Source organism: Nerophis lumbriciformis, linkage group LG05 (genome assembly GCF_033978685.3).
Source record: "Nerophis lumbriciformis linkage group LG05, RoL_Nlum_v2.1, whole genome shotgun sequence".
Taxonomy (NCBI): domain Eukaryota; kingdom Metazoa; phylum Chordata; class Actinopteri; order Syngnathiformes; family Syngnathidae; genus Nerophis; species Nerophis lumbriciformis.
Window position 1 is genome coordinate 41,927,719 of NC_084552.2, and position 24,475 is coordinate 41,952,193.

General features: G+C 41.4%; 2 protein-coding genes across 6 annotated transcripts; both read left to right on the forward strand.

Moving 5' to 3' along the window:
- The first annotated feature begins 471 nt into the window (after nt 1-471).
- Nucleotides 472-11,242, forward strand: LOC133606387 (FHF complex subunit HOOK-interacting protein 1A-like). 4 transcript variants are annotated; one of them, XM_061960258.2, is made up of 17 exons: nt 472-593; nt 686-915; nt 984-1,167; nt 1,234-1,455; nt 1,517-1,679; nt 1,738-1,849; nt 5,250-5,351; nt 5,433-5,489; nt 5,563-5,649; nt 5,797-5,964; nt 7,267-7,346; nt 7,602-7,774; nt 7,839-7,950; nt 8,011-9,017; nt 9,081-9,277; nt 10,523-10,643; nt 10,707-11,242. In XM_061960258.2, exons 2-17 carry the CDS (start codon nt 811-813, stop codon nt 10,934-10,936), a joined length of 3,120 nt encoding a protein of 1,039 aa, XP_061816242.2. In that variant the 5' UTR covers nt 472-593; nt 686-810; the 3' UTR covers nt 10,937-11,242. The 4 variants fall into 4 exon arrangements, with proteins under 4 accessions (XP_061816242.2, XP_061816241.2, XP_061816244.2 ...); XM_061960257.2 differs by having other exon boundaries at nt 742-915; XM_061960260.2 differs by having other exon boundaries at nt 742-915; nt 9,099-9,277.
- A 357-nt stretch (nt 11,243-11,599) lies between these two features.
- LOC133605723 (uncharacterized) lies at nt 11,600-19,598 on the forward strand. 2 transcript variants are annotated; one of them, XM_061958997.2, is made up of 10 exons: nt 11,600-11,785; nt 13,681-13,746; nt 13,820-13,908; nt 14,022-14,139; nt 18,357-18,389; nt 18,458-18,537; nt 18,605-18,695; nt 18,776-18,865; nt 18,938-19,081; nt 19,157-19,598. In XM_061958997.2, the coding sequence occupies exons 1-10, from the start codon at nt 11,761-11,763 to the stop codon at nt 19,255-19,257; spliced, it is 837 nt and encodes a 278-aa protein (XP_061814981.1). In that variant the 5' UTR covers nt 11,600-11,760; the 3' UTR covers nt 19,258-19,598. The 2 variants fall into 2 exon arrangements, with proteins under 2 accessions (XP_061814981.1, XP_061814980.1); XM_061958996.2 differs by having other exon boundaries at nt 11,604-11,785; nt 13,820-13,914.
- The last annotated feature ends 4,877 nt before the right edge of the window (nt 19,599-24,475 follow it).

The window sequence follows — 24,475 nt, forward strand, 5'->3', positions numbered from 1 at the left end:
CCGGTGATTGACACCCGGGCGGTTTAAAGTCTCAAGAGTTGAGCTGCGCTCACAAACTGACCGGACGTCACTCCAGCGTTTTTTGGTCCAACTATTAGGCTTCCATATCACCAAGGTCTGAGGTAGGACAATAAGATTAAATAATAGAGCAATCAGCAATGGAGAAGTTGCAAAGTTGACACCTATTGTGGGAATCAGACGTGCGCGCGCGCGCGCGCGTGTGCGTGTGCGTTGTGGAACAGTGTGAGTGTCATTATTACATAAAGTTTATGTTTAAAAACAGAACCGGCATTGTGTGTTTTGTATTTAATCCCTGGTTGTGTGATGGCATGTGAAAGCGGGCAACACACACACACACAGTGGCGGTGGCTAGGGATTAAACATCAGTGCTTTATTCCAGATTAATCTCTTTCCACAACAAACATGTTTGTGCTCCTGTTCTTGTGAGGGCTCACCATGAGGGGGTTGTAGTGTGTGTGTGTGTGTGTGTGTGTCTCTCACAGGAGAACCGGCGGGTGCATGTTGCCTTGCAGGGGCTGTCTTTAAGGATTTGTTGGAGTTGGGAATTCACGGAATGTCCTGGAACACCCTGGGTGGGTCCTGTTCTCTTTTTCCTGTTTACATGTGGCCGTAGACAACCTCTACTTCCTGGACAGAACAATTTCCATTTCATTTTTTCTTATAGGCTGATCGCTGATTGGTCGAAAAAACTCCCACTCACTAACACACTCCAATGTTCAGCAGCGATCCAGGGACGGATTCCGCCTCCATCACCAAGAACATGCTGCAGTCGTCTGAGCTCAGGTCAGGATGATGGCCTCCGCCGTTGCCGCGGGCGACCGCAGCAGGTCGCTGACGCTGCAAGGAGTGGACCCGGAAACATGCATGATTGTGTTTAAGAACCACTGGGCGCAGGTGGGTGGGCCTGTCTGCAGTGTCACGTGACGTCGTCACCTGTTCACCATCTCTCCTTGACCCTCCAGGTTGTAAAAATCCTGGAAAAACACGAACCAGGTCGCGCCGGCGCCAGTGCGCTGAGTTTCCTCTCTGGCCACGTGGGCAGTGGCGGCCTGCGCCTCAGATCCATCCCGCCTGATGAGGCCAGCGCCGTCCAGAACTACGTGGAGCACATGCTCTTCCTGCTGATGGAGGAGGAGGCCGGCCAAGGTGAGAGCCAAGAAGAATCAGTCTCCATTCAGGAAGTCACATTTGCATGAGCATCACCGTCCTCAGGAGGAGCGATGGGGCCCATTTTGGAGTTTGTGGTTCTGGAGGGCGTGATGGAGCGTCTGTTCCTGTGGAGCTTGAGAAGACAGTTCACAGAGGACATGAAACTGGAGCAGCTCAGGATGTACCAGATGCTCCTCACACAGGCCCGCCAGCCTCTTCTGCACCACAAGCCCATTCTAAGGCCGCTTATGACCCTGCTGGCTTCCTGTGCCGGTACCGGAGCAGGTACCTCGCAGCATCCACTAGACTTACAAACTTGTTTAATAGCCTGTTGCCCCACCCATAGACAGCGGCAGCCGCGTGGAGGCGGAGCTGGTCCTCTTGCTGAACCAGCTGTGCGTGGCACTGGTCAAGGACTCCTCGGTACTGGAACTGTTCTTCCACACCAGCGAGGACCAGGGCGCTGCCAACTTCTTGCTCTTCTCCCTGCTTATCCCGTACACGCACAGGTGAGAGTCATCCTCAGTCAGGCAAACACCTGAACTGACCTTCATCATCCCTTCTCAGGCAAGGTCCAGTGGGTCAGCAGGCGAGAGAAGCTCTGCTGCTCATAATGTCACTTTCGTCCTCCGAGTCTCGTGTCGCACAGCACATTGCCCAGAACACGTACTTCTGCCCTGTAAGTGCACACACTCACAATCTTTATGTGTACATTCTTCATCAGCAATCCTTGAGCTAATGAGACGTCATGGTCTTTTGGGGAATGTCAGGAATGTGTTGAAGATCTGACACCACAGCTTTGAATGAAGCTGTTAGCATGTGCCGCTAATGCTACTTGATACCATTCAAAGATCAATGGGCCTCAACTAGCAATGAATCTATAGTGAAACATGAGTGAAGTCACAATTGTCTTTAAAAAAGACAAGTTAATTGATGAGGAGGCAGCATAGTGGTTCAATCAATCAATCAATCAAAGTTTACTTATATAGCCCTAAATCACGAGTGTCTCAAAGGGCTGCACAAGCCACGATGACATCCTCGGCTCAGATCCCACATCAGGGCAAGAAAAAACTCAACCCAATGGGATGACAATGAGAAACGTTGGAGGGGACCGCAGATGTGGACGAGATAATGGACGTCGAGTGGAACAGGTTAATAGTGTGAGAGTCCGGTCCATAGTGGATCTAGCATAATATTGTGAGAGTCCAGTGCATAGTGGATCTAACATAATAGTGTGAGAGTCCAGTCCATAGTGGGGCCAGCAGGAGATTATCTTGAGTGGAGACAGGTCAGCAGCGCAGAGACGTCACCAACTGATGCACAGATGAGTGGTCCACCCTGGGTCCCGACTTTGGACAGCAAGCGCATCATCTGTGGTCACCGAATACAATACAAAGGGTTCGATCCCCGGTCTTTCTGTGTGGCGTTTGCATGTTCTTCCCGTGACTCTGTGGGTTCCCTCCGAGTAATCCGGCTTCCTCCCACCTCCAAAAACATGCACCTGGGGATAGGTTGATTGGCAACACTAAATGGTCCCTAGTGTGTGAATGTTGTCTGTCTATCTGTGTTGGCCCTGTGATGAGGTGGTGACTTGTCCAGGGTGTACCCCGCCTTCTGCCCGAATGCAGCTGAAATAGGCACCAGCACCACCCGCGATCCGATAGCGGTAGAAAATAGATGGATGGAGGGATAGATAATTTATGAGGGCTTTACGCTATTCAAGGTTGTCCAATTTTTAACCTGCAGATCATTTTTTATTGGACTTTGGTTTTTAATAGAAAAAAAAGGGACAAGCGGTAGTAAATGGATGGATGGATTTCAGTGTAATGAGATATATTGTAATTTGCTTTGTCACCTCTAACATGTTAGCATATTTTGACCTATATATTGGATTGGTTTTAGCATATTTAACACAGAAATTGTATGGCCTGCGTCTTTCAATCTTTCTGTATGCGCCCACCACTGAAAAAAAGTTTGAACCCCCCTGCTTTCGTTGGTCTCGGGAAAACTTTGCTGGTGTTTCCATGAATGAGCATGCATTGTGATCTCATTACGACTCGTTACGTAATGTCCTAACGAGTTCCTGGCTGCGGTCACTTTGTGTCAAACAGTTGGAGAGGAAGGCTGGGATTGACGGGCTGGCTGTGACATGCACAAGCTGTGAGGGCCCCACACCACCTGAGGGCTCTACGGCTCAATCGCCAGCAGCTTACAAAATTCAAGCACTTGCATACTTACACTATACACTTAGCATTTTGAGTGTGTTCCACCCAGAGGAAGTAACTAGTAGTTTCACTCGACACTAGCCAAATGGTGAATGTGCAGAAATCGACCCTGGTCTCGAACCACCTTTAATAGATGCCATCTTGGCTATATAGTGATAGGAAGTGGCATCACGTCCGGCTCATTAAATATGCGTGGTGGTCTAGTCAGCGTCTATGCGCCATTTAACCTTTCTTGAAGAAAAATGCCCTATGCTTGCCTTGTTTATGGCTGTACGAACTGTTCAAATTGCGAAAAGGATTTACGCTTCTTCAGGTAGTCAAGAAGGGCGGAAGAGTGCAAGATTTTAAAAATGACGTCGAGAAAAGTGGCACGCACTACGGTCTAAAGGGAGATGAGTTAAAGAACGGGCAAGTTTGCAGTGATCACTTCGTTAAAGGTTTGTTTGATACACTTTTAACATTAAGTATTTCCCATTTAAGTATTATCTTGACAATATTTGTATTTTGTCTTGTTTTTGAGTTCTTAAAACACATTTTTGCTACGAGTATTTCATAATGCACCAACTCACGGAGTCTAATTATAAGAAATCAAATGTGAGAAAAACTTAAACAAATTAGGCTTTTACCAAAGGCAGCAATCATAAATGAAGCTTTCAGCACATACACAACGTTGAGCTCTATAGTTATATTTGGATAAAGACGGGGGAAAACACGCATACTAGTAAACTGCGCATGCACCCCAGTAGGCGCAAGACATTGATGCAATGTTGATTATACATACATGTCTTTTAAAACTGACTTTGAAACAACCTTGTAAAATAGTTGTATTTGTAAATTGAGACAATGTTGATGTCCAACATTGGATCCACATTGTTGGTTGGGAAATTACCAAATTTCAATGGTCAAATCAGTGTCAAAACCTGACATTAAATAAACATGGTCAAAAAGCATGTTGTTTCAACATTGTATTTGTGTTGTACAATATTGTTTAGGAAATGACCAACATTCAATAGTCTAATCAACATTAGAACCCAACATTGATTAAACTTCCTCAAAAAGTAAGTTGTCTCAACGTTATGTTTCTGTTGCTCAACGTCAGGACCTAATTCAGCAAGTTCTCAACGTTGTTTTAATGTCTTGTGCCTGCTGGGAAACAACAACTAAGCAACAATTTGTGCACTTACATCCTTGTATAAGTACAAGTACTGATAATGTGCAGTTCCAAAAGGATTCCTGTCATTTCACACTGAGCAGAAATGACGATCTCAACTTTTATCCGCTTCTTCTTCTTTTCTGCGTATTGTGAATTGCAACCACTTGAGTTAGTCCCTACCCTTCTCCTGCGTAGCCAAGATGGCGGTGATTGAGTCGTTTTAAGTACAAACATCCGTCATTTTGCCATACTTTTCAGCGTGAACGCACATATGCACTTAAAACGTTAATTGTAATTATGGAAGAGCATGAATTGTATTGTAAAGTATTAATTAGTGCCAGCCTATTAGCGACCCACTTTGTCGGTTTATTGTATACTTTTACTATGTGACACCTTCAGTATTAAAGCCATGTGACCATCTGGCCTCAATCTTCCTGTAGAGAGCAGATTAGTAAATCAGACAGAGTGGCTTTAGGTCGGGGTAGGATTAGCAAGACTGTGGGTGATTGGAGCATGCCGCTGATTATGCTCTGGTTTTTATTTTTTCTTCCCCATCGGCTAAAGAATCCAAATAAAATCTAATCTAATCCGCCATGGCATGTTGAGTCAGCAGAGCTTGGTGCAGCTTAACACCACTTTGTGTCATAGACGTAGTACTGGTGACTGCACTAAAAGCTAATCTGTGTGCTGCATGGCTGCAGGTTCTGGCCACAGGTCTTTCTGGTCTCTACTCCTCCCTGCCGGCCAGGTTGCAGGTTTACAGTGAAGATTGGAACTGTCTGGACCAGGCCGACTGGCAACAGGTAATCGGAACGCCAAGGAACTATTTTGTGCCTAATTCTAGTGCAAGAATAACATTGAATAAAAGATGTTTACTTCAACAGGTTCCTGCTCTTGTCCACTTCCTGCACTCGCTGGGCTTCTGCAGCGCCGTCACCAGCGTAACGCGCACACACCCTGAAAACAATCAATATTTTTTCTTCACATCCTGATAATCTCATATCCGTCTTCTAGGTGTCTCATCCTTCTATTCGCTCCCAGCTGCTGAGTTACATCCACAATGGCTTCCTGGTTCCTGTGCTGGCTCCCGCGCTGCACAAGGTACCTGAACACATCTTAGTCAGAATGCAAGTCATCATGGGACTGTACTGTACTTCATCATGTTGCTTTTTGCTGCCCACAAGTGCAACATGCAACATAATTGTAACAGCAGTCCTGAAAGAAGTGTGCGTATGTGTGTGCGTGTAGCTGACGGTGGAGGAGGTCATGACCACCACAGCCTACCTGGACTTGTTCCTACGCACTATCTCAGAGCCCGCCCTCCTACAGACCTTCCTGTCTTTCATCCTGCTGCATACACACGACAACGTGCACATCCTGGACACGCTGGTCAGCAGAGTAAACACACCTTTTCAGGTACGGCCTACTCTAAGGCGCCGTTAAAGGCCTACTGAAACCCACTACTACCGACCACGCAGTCTGATAGTTTATATATCAATGATGAAATCTTAACAATGCAACACATGCCAATACGGCCGGGTTAGTTTACTAAAGTGCAATTTTAAATTTCGCGCGACATATCCTGCTGAAAAAGTCTCGGTATGATGACGTCAGCGCGTGACGTCGCGTATTGTAGAGGACATTTTGAGACAGCATGGTGGCCAGCTATTAAGTCGTCTGTTTTCATCGAAAAATTCCACAGTATTCTGGACATCTGTGTTGGTGAATCTTTTGCAATTTGTTCAATGAACAATGGAGACAGCAAAGAAGAAAGCTGTAGGTGGGAAGCGGTGTATTGCGGCCGACTTCAGCAACACAAACACGGCCGGTGTTTCATTGTTTACATTCCCGAAAGATGACAGTCAATCTTTACCATTGGCCTGTGGAGAACTGGGACAACAGAGACTCTTACCAGGAGGACTTTGAGTTGGATGCGCAGACACGGTACCGTGAGTACGCTTCCAAACATCTGATCGCTTGCCCGTGCGTGCGTGCCGCTATGTGCATGTCACGTACGTAACTTTGGGAAAATATATGTGCTGTATGAATTTTTGGGGAGGTGAACGGTACTTTGGGCTGTGGGATTGAGTGTGTTGTGCAGGTGTTTGAGTTGTATTGGCGGGTTATATGGACGGAAGGGGGGAGGTGTTTGTTATGCAGGATTAATTTGTGGCATATTAAATATAAGCCTGGTTGTGTTGTGGCTAATAGAGTATATATATGTCTTGTGTTTATTTACTGTTTTAGTCATTCCCAGCTGAATATCAGGTCCAAACCGCCTCTCACAGCATCTTCCCTATCTGAATCGCTCCCACTGCCCTCTAGTCCTTCACTCTCACTTTCCTCATCCACAAATCTTTCATCCTTGCTCAAATTAATGGGGAAATCGTCGCTTTCTCGGTCCGAATCGCTCTCGCTGCTGGTGGCCATGATTGAAAACAATGTGCGGATGTGAGAAGCTCCACAACCTGTGACGTCACGTTACTCGTCTGCTACTTCCGGTACAGGCAAAGCTTTTTTATCAGCTACCAAAAGTTGCGAACTTTATCGTCAATGTTCTCTACTAAATCCTTTCAGCAAAAATATGGCAATATCGCAAAATGATCAAGTAGGACACAGAATGGACCTGCTATCCCCGTTTAAACAAGAAAATCGCATTTCAGTAGGCCTTTAAAGGCCCTCTGGACATTGACGAGATCTTGTCTTGGTGCTCCCCAGCTAGGCACGGTGTCGCTGGCACTCTTCAGGACTCTGATTGGCCTCTTCTGTGAGGACGTGATGCTGCAGCTGGTTTTCAGGTCAGCCTCTTGACAAGATATCTCCATTCTCCTGGTACACTTCCACTGCTCGTGGTTTGATTGATTGATTGATTGAGACTTTTATTAGTAGGTTGCACAGTGAAGTACATATTCCGTACAATTGACCACTAAATGGTAACACCCGAATAAGTTTTTCAACTTGTTTAAGTCCGGGTCCACTTAAATGGATTCATGATACAGATATATACTGGTATCAAATTAGGTCCAGTACAAATGAGTGTTGTGTGTCTTTAGGTTCTTGATCCCCTGCAGCCACCTGAGCAAGAAGCAGAGCTTCTCCTTAAAGTGCACTGACTGGTGCTCCTCCAGCGCTGCGTCGTTCCTGCTCCTGCTGCCCTCCTGGTGTCCTGTTGGCCCGCCAAACATGCTTCGAGCCAGTGAGCACATCCGCTGGTCCAAAGGAGCAGGTTGCTATGCTGTGAAATGTGAGTGCTCAGAACAAGTTTGAACTCGCACTCTCTCCTTGGTCAGACACGTTTGCGGCCGACAGCGTCGGTTACTGGCGAGGTTTGGACTTCCTGATGGATGTCAACTACCTCCACTACCTCTCGGACGCCCGACAGGCCATTGCCACTTCCTACAGGTTAGTGGCGCTCTAGTGTGATGGGCCATGTTTGTTGGTACTGATGAGTGTGTCCCTCAGGGCATGTCAACGCTGGTCGGCGCCTTATGATGGCGACGAACCAGAAGTAGACCGATCTGGCACGTCAGGGGATGAGGAGGACAATATGATACCGCGACTCAAGGGTGTAACTCCTCCCCCCTCAGGTGCTTCCCCCACTCTCTCCTCCGTGGACGCTGTCTTCGCTACTAACCAAGAAGGAAGAAGCTCGGTATTGGAGCTGGAGTGGGACGACATTTTTGCAGATGACGATGCTTCCTTATCGGCGGCGCTCGCAAACAGCATGGAGGTTGGGGGCTCCGCCCCTTTACGCACGCCTCCTCCTCGACACATACAAGACATGCGCCGCAGCGCTGCCAAGCTGGTGCACGGCGCTTACGTGGAGGAAAGCGAATTTGAGGAGGATGTTCTGGTCTATGATCTCGTCGCCCAGAAAGACGCCAAGGTTGCCATCTTGGAACGTATGATGGCAGCAAATCGGCGAGCACGTGGAGGTTTCTCTTTCACGCCAACAGGAAGGACTGTCCACGAAACAGTTAACGATATCATGACGTCACGGAGGACCAGTGAGGATGGAGGGAAGGAGGAAAGGAGGAGTGAGGATAACGCAAAGGAAGCAAGGAAGGGAAGCAAGAACTTGGGGAAAGAAGAAGCAGAGGACGGGCAGCTGATTCTCACCAATGGCAATCACAACATGGAACAGAGTGACGATCATGACGATGATAGCTGCCAGTCACATGACGCCTTGTTGACAAACACAGGCTCAACACATAAGCTGCACAATCTGTCTGACAACAATAGCAACTTCCTGTCCCAGTACTACGAGCTAATGCGATCTTTAGGGGTGGAGCCAGAGTGTGACAACTTCCTGGACATCAGCGCCTTCAGGAGGCGTGTTCAGGGGCTGACGCAAAGACTGGAAGAGGAGGAGGAGCCATGTCGGGACTTTAGTTTGATCTCCGGAAAGGGAGAAGAGAATGAGAAAGAAGAGGAGGAAGACAGGGGGAAACCCATCATTCCGTTTACAGGTGTGTGAGTAACAAGACTTATAAATAATTAAATAGAAAAACATACTCTGCTAACTTTTTTAGAACATCATGATGCCTCAGGTCCCTTCATCAGTGTTCTGTTGTCCCGCTTGGAGAACCTTTTGGAGAACTCCATCGCAGTCAACTTGCTGGTGACAGGGCTCCTTGCTCAGCTGGCGTCGTACCCACAACCACTGCTGAAAACATTCCTGCTCGCCACACAAACACACCAGCAGGCTGGCGTGCGCACACTGCACCAGGTAGCACACGCACCCAATTACAGTACATACAATAGGGATGTTCTCATTAGGGATATAAGCTGCAGATTCCATAATGGAGGGAATTATTATTAGTTGAGGGGAGCGCCTAGTGCGGGGGTCGGCAACACGCGGCTCCTTTTTAAAAAAATATGAAAATGGAAAAAGATGGGGAAAAAATATAATTTGTTTTAATATGGTTTCTGTAGGAGGAGAAACCTGACACAAACCTTCCTAATTGTTAGAAATCCCACTGTTTATATTAAACGTGCTTTGGTGTTTGCCAAGAGCCGTTTTGTCCTACTAATTTCGTCCGTCCTTGAACTCACTGAGTGTGTTTACATGTACAACTTTCTCCGACGCTGCCACAGAAAGACGTGTTTTATGCCACTCCTTCTTTGTCTCATTTTGTCCACCAAATTTGTATGCTGTGCGTGAATGCACAAAGGTGAGCTTTGTTGATGTTATTGATTTGTTGGAGTGCTAATCAGGCATATTTGGTCAGTGCATGACTGCAAGCTAATCAATGCTAACATGCTATTTAGGCTAGCTGTATGTACATAATGCATCATTATGCCTCGTTTGTAGATATATTTGAGTTAATTTAATTTACTTATGTCCTCTGTGTAATTATTTTTTATACACATATACACATATATATATATATATATATATATATATATATATACACACACATATATACATATATATAATATATACATATATATATATACATATGTATATACAGTATACACAAATATATTTCCACATGTATATATATATTCAGTATATATATATATATGTGTGTATATATATATATACACACACATATATATATACGTGTATATATATATATGTGTATATATATATATATATATATATATATATATATATATATATACATATACATATATATATATATATACATATACATATATATATATGTATGCTCTTCCCACTTATATATATATATATGTGTGTATATGTGTATATATATATGTGTGTATATATATATATATATATATATATATGCACGTGGACATATACACTGTATGTGTGTACATATATATACACATGGTTGTGTATATATACACTATGTGTGTGTGTGTATATATGTATAATTATATAAAGTTAAACTATAAAGTAGTTTAAGGAAAAAAGTCAAGATTTAATGGGTTTAAAAAAATCTAATTTCAGGAAATGTATAATGTTATGTAGACAATAGCCAATCTGCATGTACTCATGCAGGTGCTGGTGTCACTTAAAGGCCAAATCGAGCGCTACATCCAAGGGCGACCAGAGTATCCCTCCTTGGTGACGCAGGCTTGGAGGTTCTTGTTGGCTAAAGACCAAGATAACAAGGACCGAGGTGAGTCGGCATTTATCAGCCTGCACTTCTTCCAGTGGCCACAAGTTGATACATGTGTTCCAGAGAACCTGCTGTTTGAGGGAGACGACATTCTGGAGCATTCTCTTCCCAACGGCTCTGTGAGGAACGTGCTCTCAGCGCCCCCCATTTGTCTCCTGCCACCCTGCCCCACCATCCCGCCTCAGGACAAGAGCAGAGTGTTTGCAATTGTCTTGTACGCAGAGTTTCTCAAAGAGCTGGCCGCAATCGTCCTGGAGCATAGCGTTGCTCCCGAGTCGACCGCAGAGGAGTAGACAAGGGAAGACAAAATAATTATGTATTTGTCCTTTTATTTATTTAAACGTCCTGAGAGCACTTGAATTGATGTAAGCCCTATTTTTTAGGAAATACAAAAACTTCATGAAACTTTTGTTTACACAAACCCCCCACACACACCCACACTTTTTCAGCTGTCTATTCTACTACACTACTGGATGCTGCATCGCCATGGTAACAAGACTGGATGACCAATCGAGTGCTGCTACCTATTGGTGACACTTCTTTCATGGAATCTTGGCAGATAAAATGATTGCAAGATGAATTACTATTAAACATGACACTACAACTCTTTTTTTTTTTTTACTCTGACAAGTTTCTTATAATTCTTCATCTCAGCGAGAATTATTGGTTTCCTCCAACTTTTTGGGAAGGTTATTTTCTGGTCCAGTGCACTAGGCACGGTCAATACAGGCATGCCTAGATGAATTTGGTGCAGAAGAATGACTGCTGACCTCACAAAAGCAGCTCAATATTGCAGAAAGTCAGTAGTCCCAAAAGAGTTGAGTCTACAAACAACGTCCTGCCCTAATATTTTAGGTGAGATCTTATATCGAACTAAAGGAAACACGCTTATAGGCATTGACATCCTGTGTGCTGTAGTGATGGCTCTGTGGTCGTTGACTCACTTCCTGAGTAGGCACATACATGTGTTCATGTTCGCATTTGGCTGAGAGGTGAGGCCGTGTAAGGACAAAGAGCATTGGCAGCAGGTGGACAGCCTGTGAGAAGAAGGCAAAAGAGGCGGGAAGACAAAGACAACCTCAGGGACATATTGAATTGACTTGTTGCCGTCACAAGGATGAGCTTCCGACTCTTTTTCCTGGGTGAGTTCAGCCGCAATGCTCAGATTTTCTAACATGGCGTACAATCACCATGCGCTTCAGTCTTCGTCCTAAATAGTATCCCTAAAGTCTGGACACATAGGCAAAAATTATATTTTTTATTATATATACGTATATATATACATATATACATATGTCCATCCATCCATTTTCTACCGCTTGTCCCGTATGTATATACATATATGTGTATGCATATATATATACATACATATACATATATATATATATATATATATATATATATATATATATATATATATATATATATATATATATATATGTATATATATATATACACATATACATATATACATATATATAATATATATATATATATATATACACATATACACATATACACATATACATATATACATATATATATATACATATACATATATATATATATATATATATATATATATATATATATACATATACATATATATATATATACATACACATAAATACATACATATATACTGTATATATATATATTTATATATATCTACATAAATACATACATATACACATATATATATGTATGTGTATATATATATGTATATATATACATACATAAATACATACATACATATACACATATATATATATATATATATATATATATATATATATATATATATACATACATACATATACACACATATGTATATATATATATGTACATGTATATATATATATATATATATATATAGTAGTTCAAAAAGTGCAACTTATATTCTATTGATTTACTATAGTGTTTTTTATTTTTTTATTTTGTTAAATTATTAATAATGTTGATTGTAGCTTTGCAACAAATTTAAAAACAAATAATTGCTATGCCATAAAATATTCAAACAGGTAGAAATATATCAATATTATCAACAACGGTTCGTGCTAATCAGCAAATGAACTCCACAGGCTTTCAAAGCTGTTATTTGCCTTGCTTTGCAAATCCCGCGCATCTGGCTAGCAAAAACTTGTCGTTGACCTTGGTAAAACTCTTGCTAGTAATTGGACACGGCGCGGGCACCGGGATGAACTCTCTTGCCCAGAGGGTGTGGCTTTTCTCTTGCAAAAATAATCCTTCCGTGGGTTCAAATACAAGAAACTGTTTTACTACTTTTACTTTCTCTCTTTAAATTAGTTTGATGTGTTTTTCAAGACAACTACCTCACAAACTGTGTTTTAACCTTTTATGATTCACAATTCACAATGGAGATCTTTGTTTTCATCAAATCAAGTTCGACTATGAAAATCTTTAGTCAAAGACAGCCCAAAGACCATTCGTGAACAACGGATGTGGTCTGCGACACCTGCACATATCTTATTTGGCCTCTAAGATATAACAAGAGAAAGGAACTTTCTAGTTCCAGGTGCCCACTTTTTGCCATTTATACAACTGAGTGGAATGCTAACCTGGATGAGTCCAGTCCAACCGCTGATTTGGGTTAGGTAGCAGTCGTTTTGCCACAAAATACCTCAATTCTAAAGAGGGGAATTCCATTTTAATGACTTCTGTTGGCATTGACTGAGGGGGTTACCCCTTTGTAACTTAACATTTGTTTATTACACCACAATAGGGTGAAACCATCCTTGCGTGAGCCCGCCCTTCTCTTCTTAGAGTATAAATAGTTTGGCACCAACATCAAGACTAGATCTGGTCAATCTAAATACATGAGCACGAAATGATGAAACTGCTCAGATGAGAAGCGAAACGTTTTCCAAGATAAACCGAACAGCCCAGTTACGATCCATTGAATACTCTAATTGAGAACATCCATAGACATGTACTTGTTGTATACGATATGTCCAGACTTTAGGGACACCCAGTAGAGTTGAGAAAATAACAAAACAGATTCATTCCTGTCTTCCAGTTTTAGCGGTGCCATTTGTTTGCCAAGCACAAAACATAGCAGATGCACAGGAGAACATGACCACAGGTACTGTCTGAACTCAGCAGAAGCTTTAGCAGCCTTTCTGGTTGTCCACACGTCTCCTCCATGTTTACTGCAGAAGCTTCAACCACTTTGGCGCCTGATGACATGAACACAACAACGCTGCTGACGCCGTCCCCTCACAATCACACGTCGTCAAACCAAACAGTGACCGTACTTTCTTTTCAATGTCTCATCATCATCATCATCACTGTACACTAGCAATGTTCAAAGAGTACTGAATGAATGAAGCACTTCAATGTTTAAACCATGTTTAACAGGCCCAAACGCAAGAAGACAGAGGAGAAAGCGTAACAATCAGCAACGACCAGAGGACCACTACGGTGGAAGACGTCACTGTGGCTTCTGAGATGGTGCCAAGCAGCACAACAGAGGCGGGTAAAGTCATGGCAGTGTTCAGCAGTCGTAAAATACTTTTAAAAAACATGTGACTCAGTACAGTCTGTCTATGTTGCTAAGGTAACACACCTGTGTCAGTATAGACATGCTATACATCAATGTAACCAGGTGAATGTCAGCTAAAAATGTTAAACAGATATTAAAAAAACGGAAGGAAATTCAAACCACAAGGGCAAAAAAGGTGAACCGTTTAAGACCGGAATACTTTATGCCATGAAGTTTCTTGAGACAAAACCCTGATGTGACAAACTTAGCCGTTTTAAAGCCAACACCTAGCCATCTATCGTATACCGGTACTGTTTCGCTACTCCAAAAACTTACTGAACAATCAGCTTAATTTACGCTTACCCAGTAGCAAAGATACTGTATGTACATTTTTCCACAGTAACCATCAAAGCATGGACTTAATTTGGGGGGCAGACAGAGGGAAAATTTACTGTACAACATTTACCAACACGAGCTCCTGACTCAAACCTTGGGTGCAAATAGGCCTGGTAAACTAGATCAATAATGATGTACTGTTATCATAAATTAAAGTCCCATGCCTAATCTATAAACTCTTGTATCACCCTGTGTTAACATGTATCAACACGCCATACTGTCACTGGCAACATGGACTATTGAAATTAATTAGTTAAAATTTTTATTACACAACCTTTATGCAGTAAATTATAAAATATACCCAAAGGTTTTACAGTTCAATTGTGGTACCACACGTTGGCGCGTTGTTGGAGCTCAATTGTGATCCTCAAGGAAAAGTTTTGTGTACTCACTGTTGTCCAGAAGAGCAGTTTTCATTAATGATCACTTTTAACGTGCGTTTGATCAGGTAGCTGAGCCATGAAGACCTCCCACGTGGGTCCTTTGTGTGAGAGTGGGCCTTTAATTGACGCCAAGTCCTGAGCACTTCTATTCGCTCAGAAGCTTGGTAGAAAACTCCATTCTCCTGCACGCGCACACACGCACACGCACGCGCACACACACACACACACACACACACACACACACACACACACACACACACAAAAAACGGAGTTAGTTCTCTCTGTGATCCAAGCAGCAGCAGTTAATGCTAATTGTAGCATATTTTTAAATTGACATTTTTCACGACCATAGTTTAATCACATTTTTTAGCTATATTCACAAAACACTCAAAACCACCAGCAGCTAAGTAAGCTGAACTGTAAAACGTAATACTGCACAAAACGATGTTTTCAAATATTTGTGTATTCACAATATCAATCTCCGGTCGACCCCCTAACAATTTTTTTTTTGCCATCCCATCCCCTTAGAAATCTGATTAGTCACAAGTTTTCACCCAACCGATTGGCCGACAAAATGACACCCGGCTTAGCAAATCATCAAGAACACATCAATGAGACATCCAAGGTCTACTTAAACAAAGGAAAATCGTGTTTTCTTATTTCCAGTACTGTCAAAAACAAATCACTTTTCATGTGTGTGTATATATGTATACATATATATATATATAGCGTATTTTCCGCACTATAAGGCGCACCGGATTATAAGGCGCACCTTCAATGAATGGCATATTTCAAAACTTTGTTCATATATAAGGCGCACCGGATTATAAGGCACACCTATGCATCCATTAGATGGAGCTGTGCTAAAGGGAATGTCAACAAATCAGATAGGTCAGTCAAACTTTATTAATAGATTACAAACCAGCGTTCTGACAACTCTCTTCACTCCCAAAATGAATAAACAGCTGTTTTATTATTTTCCCCGAGGTAAAGTCAGTGACGTGGTGTTTTGTTCATCTTTTAACAACAGCAAGGTATAAGATGTAGTGCAACATTTATATCACACAGTGGAGAGGAACTTTTCCCTGATTCAATAAACACGTAAAAAACAGTGATACTGTTACGGTAAATCAAACGTTAGTGCAATCACAATATAGTAACACTCGAAATAGTGCAGAGCAATAACAATACATCAATAACTCAACGTTGCTCAAACGTTAATGTCACACAACACAACACACAAAATAAACATGTAAAGCTCACTTTATGAAGTTATTCCTCATCCACGAATCCCTCAAATTCTTCTTCTTCAGTGTCCGAATTAAACAGTTGGCCGGATAAGACATCCAACATGCCCCGGGTCAGTGTCAGTGTCGCTGCTGCTCTATTCCCGTGTTCTACTGCGTGACTGATCGTCTTAAGTTTAAACTCTGCGTCGTAAGCGTGTCTCTTAATAGGAGTCATTTTGGGGTCTTTACATAAACAAACAAATGGAAATCAAAACGGCACGCCTCGCGCAGTCATACATCCCAGCATGCACCGCACGCTTCTTCTTCTTCTACGGGGGCGGCTGCTTAACGTAGAAGAAGTTCTTCTTCTTCTACGGGGTAAAATGAAGACGGGGGAAAATGAAGTCGGCGGCTGCTTACCATAGTTGCGATTGATTGATTGATTGAAACTTTTACCTGTTGGAGGCTCAATATTGGTCCATATATAAGGCACAACGGATTATAAGGCGCACTGTCAGCTTTTGAGAAAATTGGAGGTTTTTAGGTGCGCCTTATAGTGTGGAATACACACACACACACACACACACACACACACACACACACACACACACACACACACACACACACACACACACACACACACACACACACACACACATGTATATATATTAAATAACTGAAGAAGTTGAACAAATGATAACTGGCTGCATCTGTTGTAAACAAGCTTCAGCAACACATTAGTTACAATGAGTAGAGTTAAAAGGGTGCCTTGAGGGACGTACGCCTCAGTCTAAATCACAAGTTTGGCTCCTATGTTCTGTTTGCTGACAAGGTTGAAATGTCAATGCAAGGATGCCAATCTACAATGTCAATGTGTTTACAGTGGTTCAAGTTTCTTTATACAACAGGAGCACTCTAGTGTTTTTAGGAATTTTATGCAAAAAAGTTTGTCTTCCAGGTTTTGAACTCAAGGGCCAGTATGGTGTCATTTTTGGGCCAGATTTGGCCCCAGAGCTGCCAGTTGAATAACCTTGCCCTACTGGGTCATTTCTACATAAAATGGGTCAGTTTATGTCGACATGTACTTTACTGCACCATTATCGCTAACCAGCAACACATCTGCTGTCAGCATTAACATGTGCACACAGTGACCCGTTGTTCAGTAAGCTTCAAAATAAAAGCATTGCAGTATTATACTGCCTCAACAACTAACAAAATGCACCCATTACATTTTTTGTTCCGATTGTTGGATTTGTATTCTTAGGAAAGTGCTATTGTCACTGTAGTTGAGACAAAAGTAGCACAGCAGCTCAGTTAGATAAGGCTATAAACATAAAAATAGAAGAAAAACTAAATATGCACAAAAAAAGAAAGAACAATGTAAAAAAAAAACTGCCATAGGTTCAAATATCCTTAATTATTGCACATTCAATATTCATGTCTCCAGCAAAAGTCAATGGCTAGTTGTTGGTTGTTTCATTTTAATATGGTAAGATAACCGTGTAACTATGTACTTCAGGAGGAATCATCGCCATTGCTTTATCGAAACTCAACCGTGTTTTTTTCCCGCACATGCGCAGTCAACAGTCCTTTCAGTGTAAGAGCCTATAGCAGGGGTCGGGAACCTTTTTGGCTGAAAGAGCCATGAAAGCCAAATATTTTAAAATGTATTTCCGTGAGAGCCATATAATATATTTTAACACTGAATACAACTAAATGCATGCATTTTTAATCAATGCCAACATTTTTAGAGTACAATAAGTCTCTTATTCTTTTTAATAACATTGTTATTCTGAAGCTAACCAATAATAAATAAAATACTTCTTACCAATAATGCAACTTCTTGAACAGGTGCGGTAGAAAATGGATGAATGGATTAAAATCCATGAGAATGTTTTATATATTTTTAACATTATTTTTAACACTGTGATTACCAGCGGAATTATTCATACTTATCATGTTAAGCAATGTCAGCTAAGATTTATCTGAGAGCCAGATGCAGTCATTAAAAGAGCCACATCTGGCTCTAGAGCCATAGGTTCCCTACCCCTGGCCTATAGATTCCAACACTAGTTTCTATTTTCATTATGTAAACAACCATATTCTGTATATATTATACATACATATCAGTTGGGTCAGAGGGGTGTTGTAGAGGCAAGCATTGATGATTGGACATTGCCTGATTATTGATTGTCTCTTCCAGCATCGGCTAAGGGCGCGCAGAATTCAACATGGGGTAAGAATGTAGTGAAGTTGAACGTGTTCAGTTTGGACCGTGGACAAGATGTCCTCCTGGCTCTTTAGGTTACATCCTGCTGGTACTGCTGCTATTGGTCATCCTCATCCTGCTGGTCATCCTATACCTGCTGAGGAGAGCGTCCCGGGTAAAAAGGAGATACACCCGAGGACAGACTGCTCTCTCCCTGCTTGTCTAACTGAAGCTTGTTGCAGAGGTACTCGTTTGACCTCCGTCGTGCGGCTCCTGTCAGAAACACAGAAGACCCCGCTGGCACATTTGAGGCCATATGCTTGGATGAGGAAGGTGCGCTTGTTGAGTTGACACACACGTACGCACACACCCACACACACGAGGACGTAAGCCTACACGTGTTGTCATTCTAGACCAACTGACCCCGAAAGACGGAGCGACCCCGGTTGACCTATCTGTGTTCCCGACTGCTAACGGCTTGGCGCCCCAATCACAAGAGAATGGTACCATCCTGTTTGTTGGTGTGTGACTAACTTCTGGTGTGTTGACGGCCTGACCATACCTCGTCTTTGTAGCTCAGGAGGAAGACGCCGACGTAAACCACTTGAAGGTTTCGGACATCGGAGACTCAAATAGGACGATTCCAGATCACCCGGTTGAGACGCCAGACAGCCTCATGCTGCGTCTCAACAACTCTGACAAAGACAACGCGAGTCCATGTGAGGAGACGCAATACTTTGAGCCTGCCCTGTGCAATTTTGTCTTACAGTTGTGCTTTGCTAACTCTTTTCTAGATGCTTCCACTGACTTGTTAGATGGAATGGAACTAAACGAGTTGTTGCCGTTCAACCAGATCATCACTTCTCCAGAATCTTCTTCCTCCTCTTCCTACTGATGTGAGCGATGTGGAGGCCTTTCGTCCTCCTTTCTTCTCTTGTGGTCTAAGAGTGTTTTTTTGAAAATAGGGGTGTAGAAGTATTTGTAATCAGATTTTTCAGTAAGCAACATTGGGTATACATATAGTACAGAAGTGATAAAGTGGGGGTGTAAGTGGGGATGTTGAACTGTGGCCCAACGTACAGGGGGGCTCCTGAACTATTTTTTTTTTAGCTATTTAGATTTGTAAGTTTAAAAAAGGTGTCATAAATGTTAGTATGGAATAGGATTGTCTCGATACCAATATTTTGGTACCGGTACTGAAATGTATTTCGATACTTTTCTCAATAAAGGGGACCATACAACAATGGCATTACTGGCTTTTTTTTATTTTTTAAATATTTCGGTAAATTAAACATATGTTTCTTATTGCAATCGAAGAACAATTTTGTCCTTAAATAAAATAGTGAACATACTAGACAACTTGTCTTTTAATAGTAAGTAAACAAACAAAGGTTCCTAATTTGGCTGCTGACATATGCAGTAACATATTGTGTCAATTATCATTCTATTATTTTGTCAAAATAATGAGGGACAAGCTGTAAAAATGTATTATTAATACCCTTGTTCCTTTACTGTTAATATCTGGTTATTTTCCATTTCAACATGTTCTATCTACACTTCTGTTAAAATGTAATAATCACTTATTCTTCTGTTGTTTGGATGCTTTACATTAGTTTTGGATGATACCACAAATTTAGGTATCCGCTGAACAGGATTATACATTGGTCATATTCAAAGTCTACATGTGTCCCAGGACATATTGACTGAGTTTATAAACATAATATGCATTTTTTTTTAAAAAGTAAAAAAGATTTTGTGACGATAAATTTTTTAGATGTAATCATAGTATTATCGACTAGATACGCTATTGTACTTGGTATCATTACAGTGGATGTCAGGTGTAGATCCACCCATGGCATTTGTTTACATTCAGGCGCGCTAGCTTTTGTTAGCGGTGACGCCGGTGAGCTGTTGTATCCTCCTACGCAGAGGTGGGTAGAGTAGCCAGAAATTGTACTCAAGTAAGAGTACCGTTACTTTAGAGATTTATTACTCAAGTAAAAGTAAGGAGTAGTCACCCAAATATTTACTTGAGTAAAAGTAAAAAGTATGTTGTGAAAAAACTACTCAAGTACTGAGTAACTGATGAGTAACATATACACACACATCATATATATATATATATATATATACATATATATATATATATATATATATATACATACATATATATATATATATATATATATATACACACACACATATATATATATATTTTTATTGTGAAGACAGGAACTGTGCAGTCAGTCTTTAGGCTTTTGACGGGATGTACGGTTGAAATAAAAGGGTATTTTTTCCTTCACACTTTTGATTGATTGATTGAAACTTTTATTAGTAGATTGCACAGTACAGTATATATTCCGTACAATTGACCACTAAATGGTAACACCCCAATAAGTTTTTCAACTTGTTTAAGTCAGGTCATGTGACCGCCTGGCTCTGTTTGATTGGTCCAACGTCACCAGTGACTGCATCTGATTGGTGGAACGGAGTGAAAGTCACCAGTGACTGTATTTGTTGAAACACAGGCACTATGAAGGTCTGTCTGACAGACCAAAACAAACAAAGCGTGCATTAACAGATCGATAAAAAATAGTAGCGAGTAGCGAGCTGAATGTAGATAAAAGTAGCGGAGTAAAAGTAGCGTTTCTTCTCTATAAATATACTCAAGTAAAAGTAAAAGTATGTTGCATTAAAACTACTCTTAGAAGTACAATTTATCCCAAAAGTTACTCAAGTAGATGTAACGGAGTAAATGTAGCGCGTTACTACCCACCTCTGCTCCTACGGTGTGTAGTGAAGCATGTTTAGCTATTCCTCGTCCTGCAGGGATGATACTTGTAAGAAGTTCACTTTATTCGTCGCCATGGAGGCGAGGATTAGTGATTTAGAAGTAGCTACAACACTGCCCACTGTGGATGGATGTTCGCTGCCAGCTAGCTAGCCATGTCTTAAAGCACCTCTTCCTGAGGGCGTTTCAGTATTATAGCTTCACCTTTATCTTCAGTTTTAGGCCAGAATGCGTCCGTTCTCCCTTTTCTGTCTACAAACCGTGTCTGCTTGTAAGTACTCTGCGATTGTGCACTGCCGAACACGCTCCTCTGCTCGTAAACCAAGCAATGCCATGACGGGCATGACGGCGCGTTAAAAATAATAATGATAATAATTGAGAACCGGTACTTTTCAAACAGAGTATAGTACCGTTTTTGATTCATTAGTACCGCGATACTATACTAGTAAAGGTATACCGTACAACCCTCGTATAGAATTAATATAGCTGTGCAAGTTCAATAATAACGCTGCTTGAATGGCCCCTGGGCTATTTCTTTCTGCCCTTAAAATATGGAAGTTAAAAGAGCTGCTATCAATTTTAAAATATAATTAATAAAGATATGCAAGTTCAATAATAAGCTTTCTTGAAAAAAATTAAGAATATCTAAGTCTACCTCAACTCCCTATCAAAAATGACTTGGATAGCAGAAAACTTAGTTTGGATCACTTCACAAGACACAAACGTCATCAAAGCTCACCTTTAAACATTCACACACAGCAACAACCTTTTGGAAGAAGGATTAGGTGACAGAAATGTAAATACATAATCTTTTTATGGCAGCATAAAACCAGGTTATGTGTAAGTTTTGCACATTGCACATGATTGTGGTGCAATCAAAGACCCTCAATTAAAGTTAGAAACATAAGCATCATAAGTTTTTAAAGACAGGGGCAGGCTAAACCCCCAGGAGATGGACTAATAATATTATAATAATAATGTACTATTTTTAGTGATGATAAACCTAAGTGAATCAGCCAATTTCTACACTCTGAAGTAAAGGAAAACTTGACAGAAAACCTCACAGATGTATAATCATATTTAAATAATGGCAGGTTGTATGATTATTTAAACTCATATTCTGGCCACTTTATATTGAAGTTGTTGGAACTTTTATGTAAAAAAAAACAAAACAAAAAAAAACAAAAAAACACTTTTTTTTTCAAACAAAAATTGATTATTAAGGAGGTTTATTTAGATATGTTATAGAAGTGTGAATACCATTTTTAAAAAGTCAAAGCCTAAAAACGATTTGTTTAAAAGCTGGTTTCAACCAAATCTATGCAATAATTAGTGTTTAGTTTAGTGCATGTAAACATGGCAAGTGTGCGTGTATGTGGCAACAACATTTGTATGGGAGGCCAACATGTGGTGCTACATCCCTGACGGCGTTACCCATCTACTCAGCAAACAAATACAGTGCAGTCCAGCCTTTGCCGACTGTATGTAACCCGCCCAGTCCAGCCCCTGTCTCCGTTCCGCCTGGGGCTTGAACCTGGGTCCTCTTAACGACAGTTCAGCCAGCGTACTCGGAAGCTACCTAAAATCTAGAGCTCTTGACTCGATGTCTCACGCAAGCTCTTCAATTATCAGGGAGTGATGTTTACCAACGTTGACATGGCACAGCCATACCGGTTGACGTCTGTTACACAAAGCAGGCATCACAGCTAGTGATAGTGCCAAAAAGCAGCCAAAACTCAAAATCCCTCTCACGTCGTTGACGTAATATATGTGATCAGACAAAAACAGGTGGATAAAACAAAAACATTGTGCCGCTTTTGTTCAGTGGAAATGGGGACAGGGACCTTGATACGCAGGTAGTGTTCGTGCCAAACTGTGATTAAGCCGTACCGTTCACATCCCTATTTGACAGTGTTGTTATTATTTAAAATGGTCAAACTTTTTATTGCCACTTTTTGTTGCACTGACATTGTTCGACTAACATTCGAAAATTTGAAAGCATACTATTTATGACTACAATTGAATGTTGTGCAATTAAAGATGTTTTCATGCAATCATTTGAGTTTTGTTCCAAGCTAAACCTTTTAGCCAAAACATCTATAAAATGTGCATGGACATCTTTAAAGAATGAGTCACCTTTAGGCAGTAATGGACGTTAATAGTCGTCTCAGCTGGTCGGCGTGTCTGGCAGCGGTGTCAGATGTAGTGGTGTGTTTGTGTGCGGCCAGTCGTGCATAAACACAACGGCTAATGTGGAGAACAAGGCGGGACGTCACAGATCAAGGGGAAACACTGCAGGGACCAAAAGAATACTCAATACTTTTAGTTGAGAAGGTTTGTTGCTGAAGAAGTCCAGACATCATCCAGGCTGTCTATTTTTATTTTTCCCCCACATGACTGTGCCAGAGGTGAGAAAGACCATACTTTTTATTTTCTTTTATGCAACCTGCAGATGTTTTACCTTTAGGTACATAAAAATACAGGAATTTAAAAATATCAAACGTGGATTCTTTTGGGGGTTCAGGGGGCAAATGTTTTCTTCTCTGCATGTTTGTTTGCCTCACAATGCTGTTTCAATGACAACCAACATTTGCCACCGTAGTTGATCATCTTCCCATTGCAAAGACTGCAAAGTGCTTTCCCTGGATCTTTCTGCTTGAAAATTAATTCTGAATGCAGTCATCTGTCGACTACTTTTTCTAACCAAGATAAATTCAAAGAATTATTTATCCAGCATCTAACTGAAACATTGTTCCGCTATCTCTCTTATGGAAGATAGCTTTCTTCCACGACATGTTGAAATAATTGTGAGCTCGCCGGAGCAAGCAGTTACACAAAACACCTATGTGTTATTTCAAAACAAAATCACAACACGATAATTACCAATCCTACATTATCTAGTCCATATTAACACATTAAACACACAAGTACCTAAAAAATTGAATATGTTTAGGGCACGTTTTCAAGCAAAAACAAAGCAAGGCCACCTCCGTTTTTGTTTTCTCCTTTGATAGCACACAGCCTCGTGGTATTTTGCTTCCGAGCGTTCCCAAATGTCAACGGAAGCAACCAAAACATACGAAAGCAATCCAGCTTGATCAATACGCATTGTTGTAGCGTTTTTTTGTTTTATTTTACGGAAATCTGAAAAAAAAAACACTTTAGCTAGAACAGCGGAATTCTACTAAATAGCAAAGCTAGCCAGTCATTAACCAAAAATTTGCAGTTCCCATTTTCCCGACATGTATTAATGTTCTCGCTTTCGCCACAGCATGAGCACGTTCACAGGAGGCAGCATTCCAAGCATCCGATGTTCTGAATT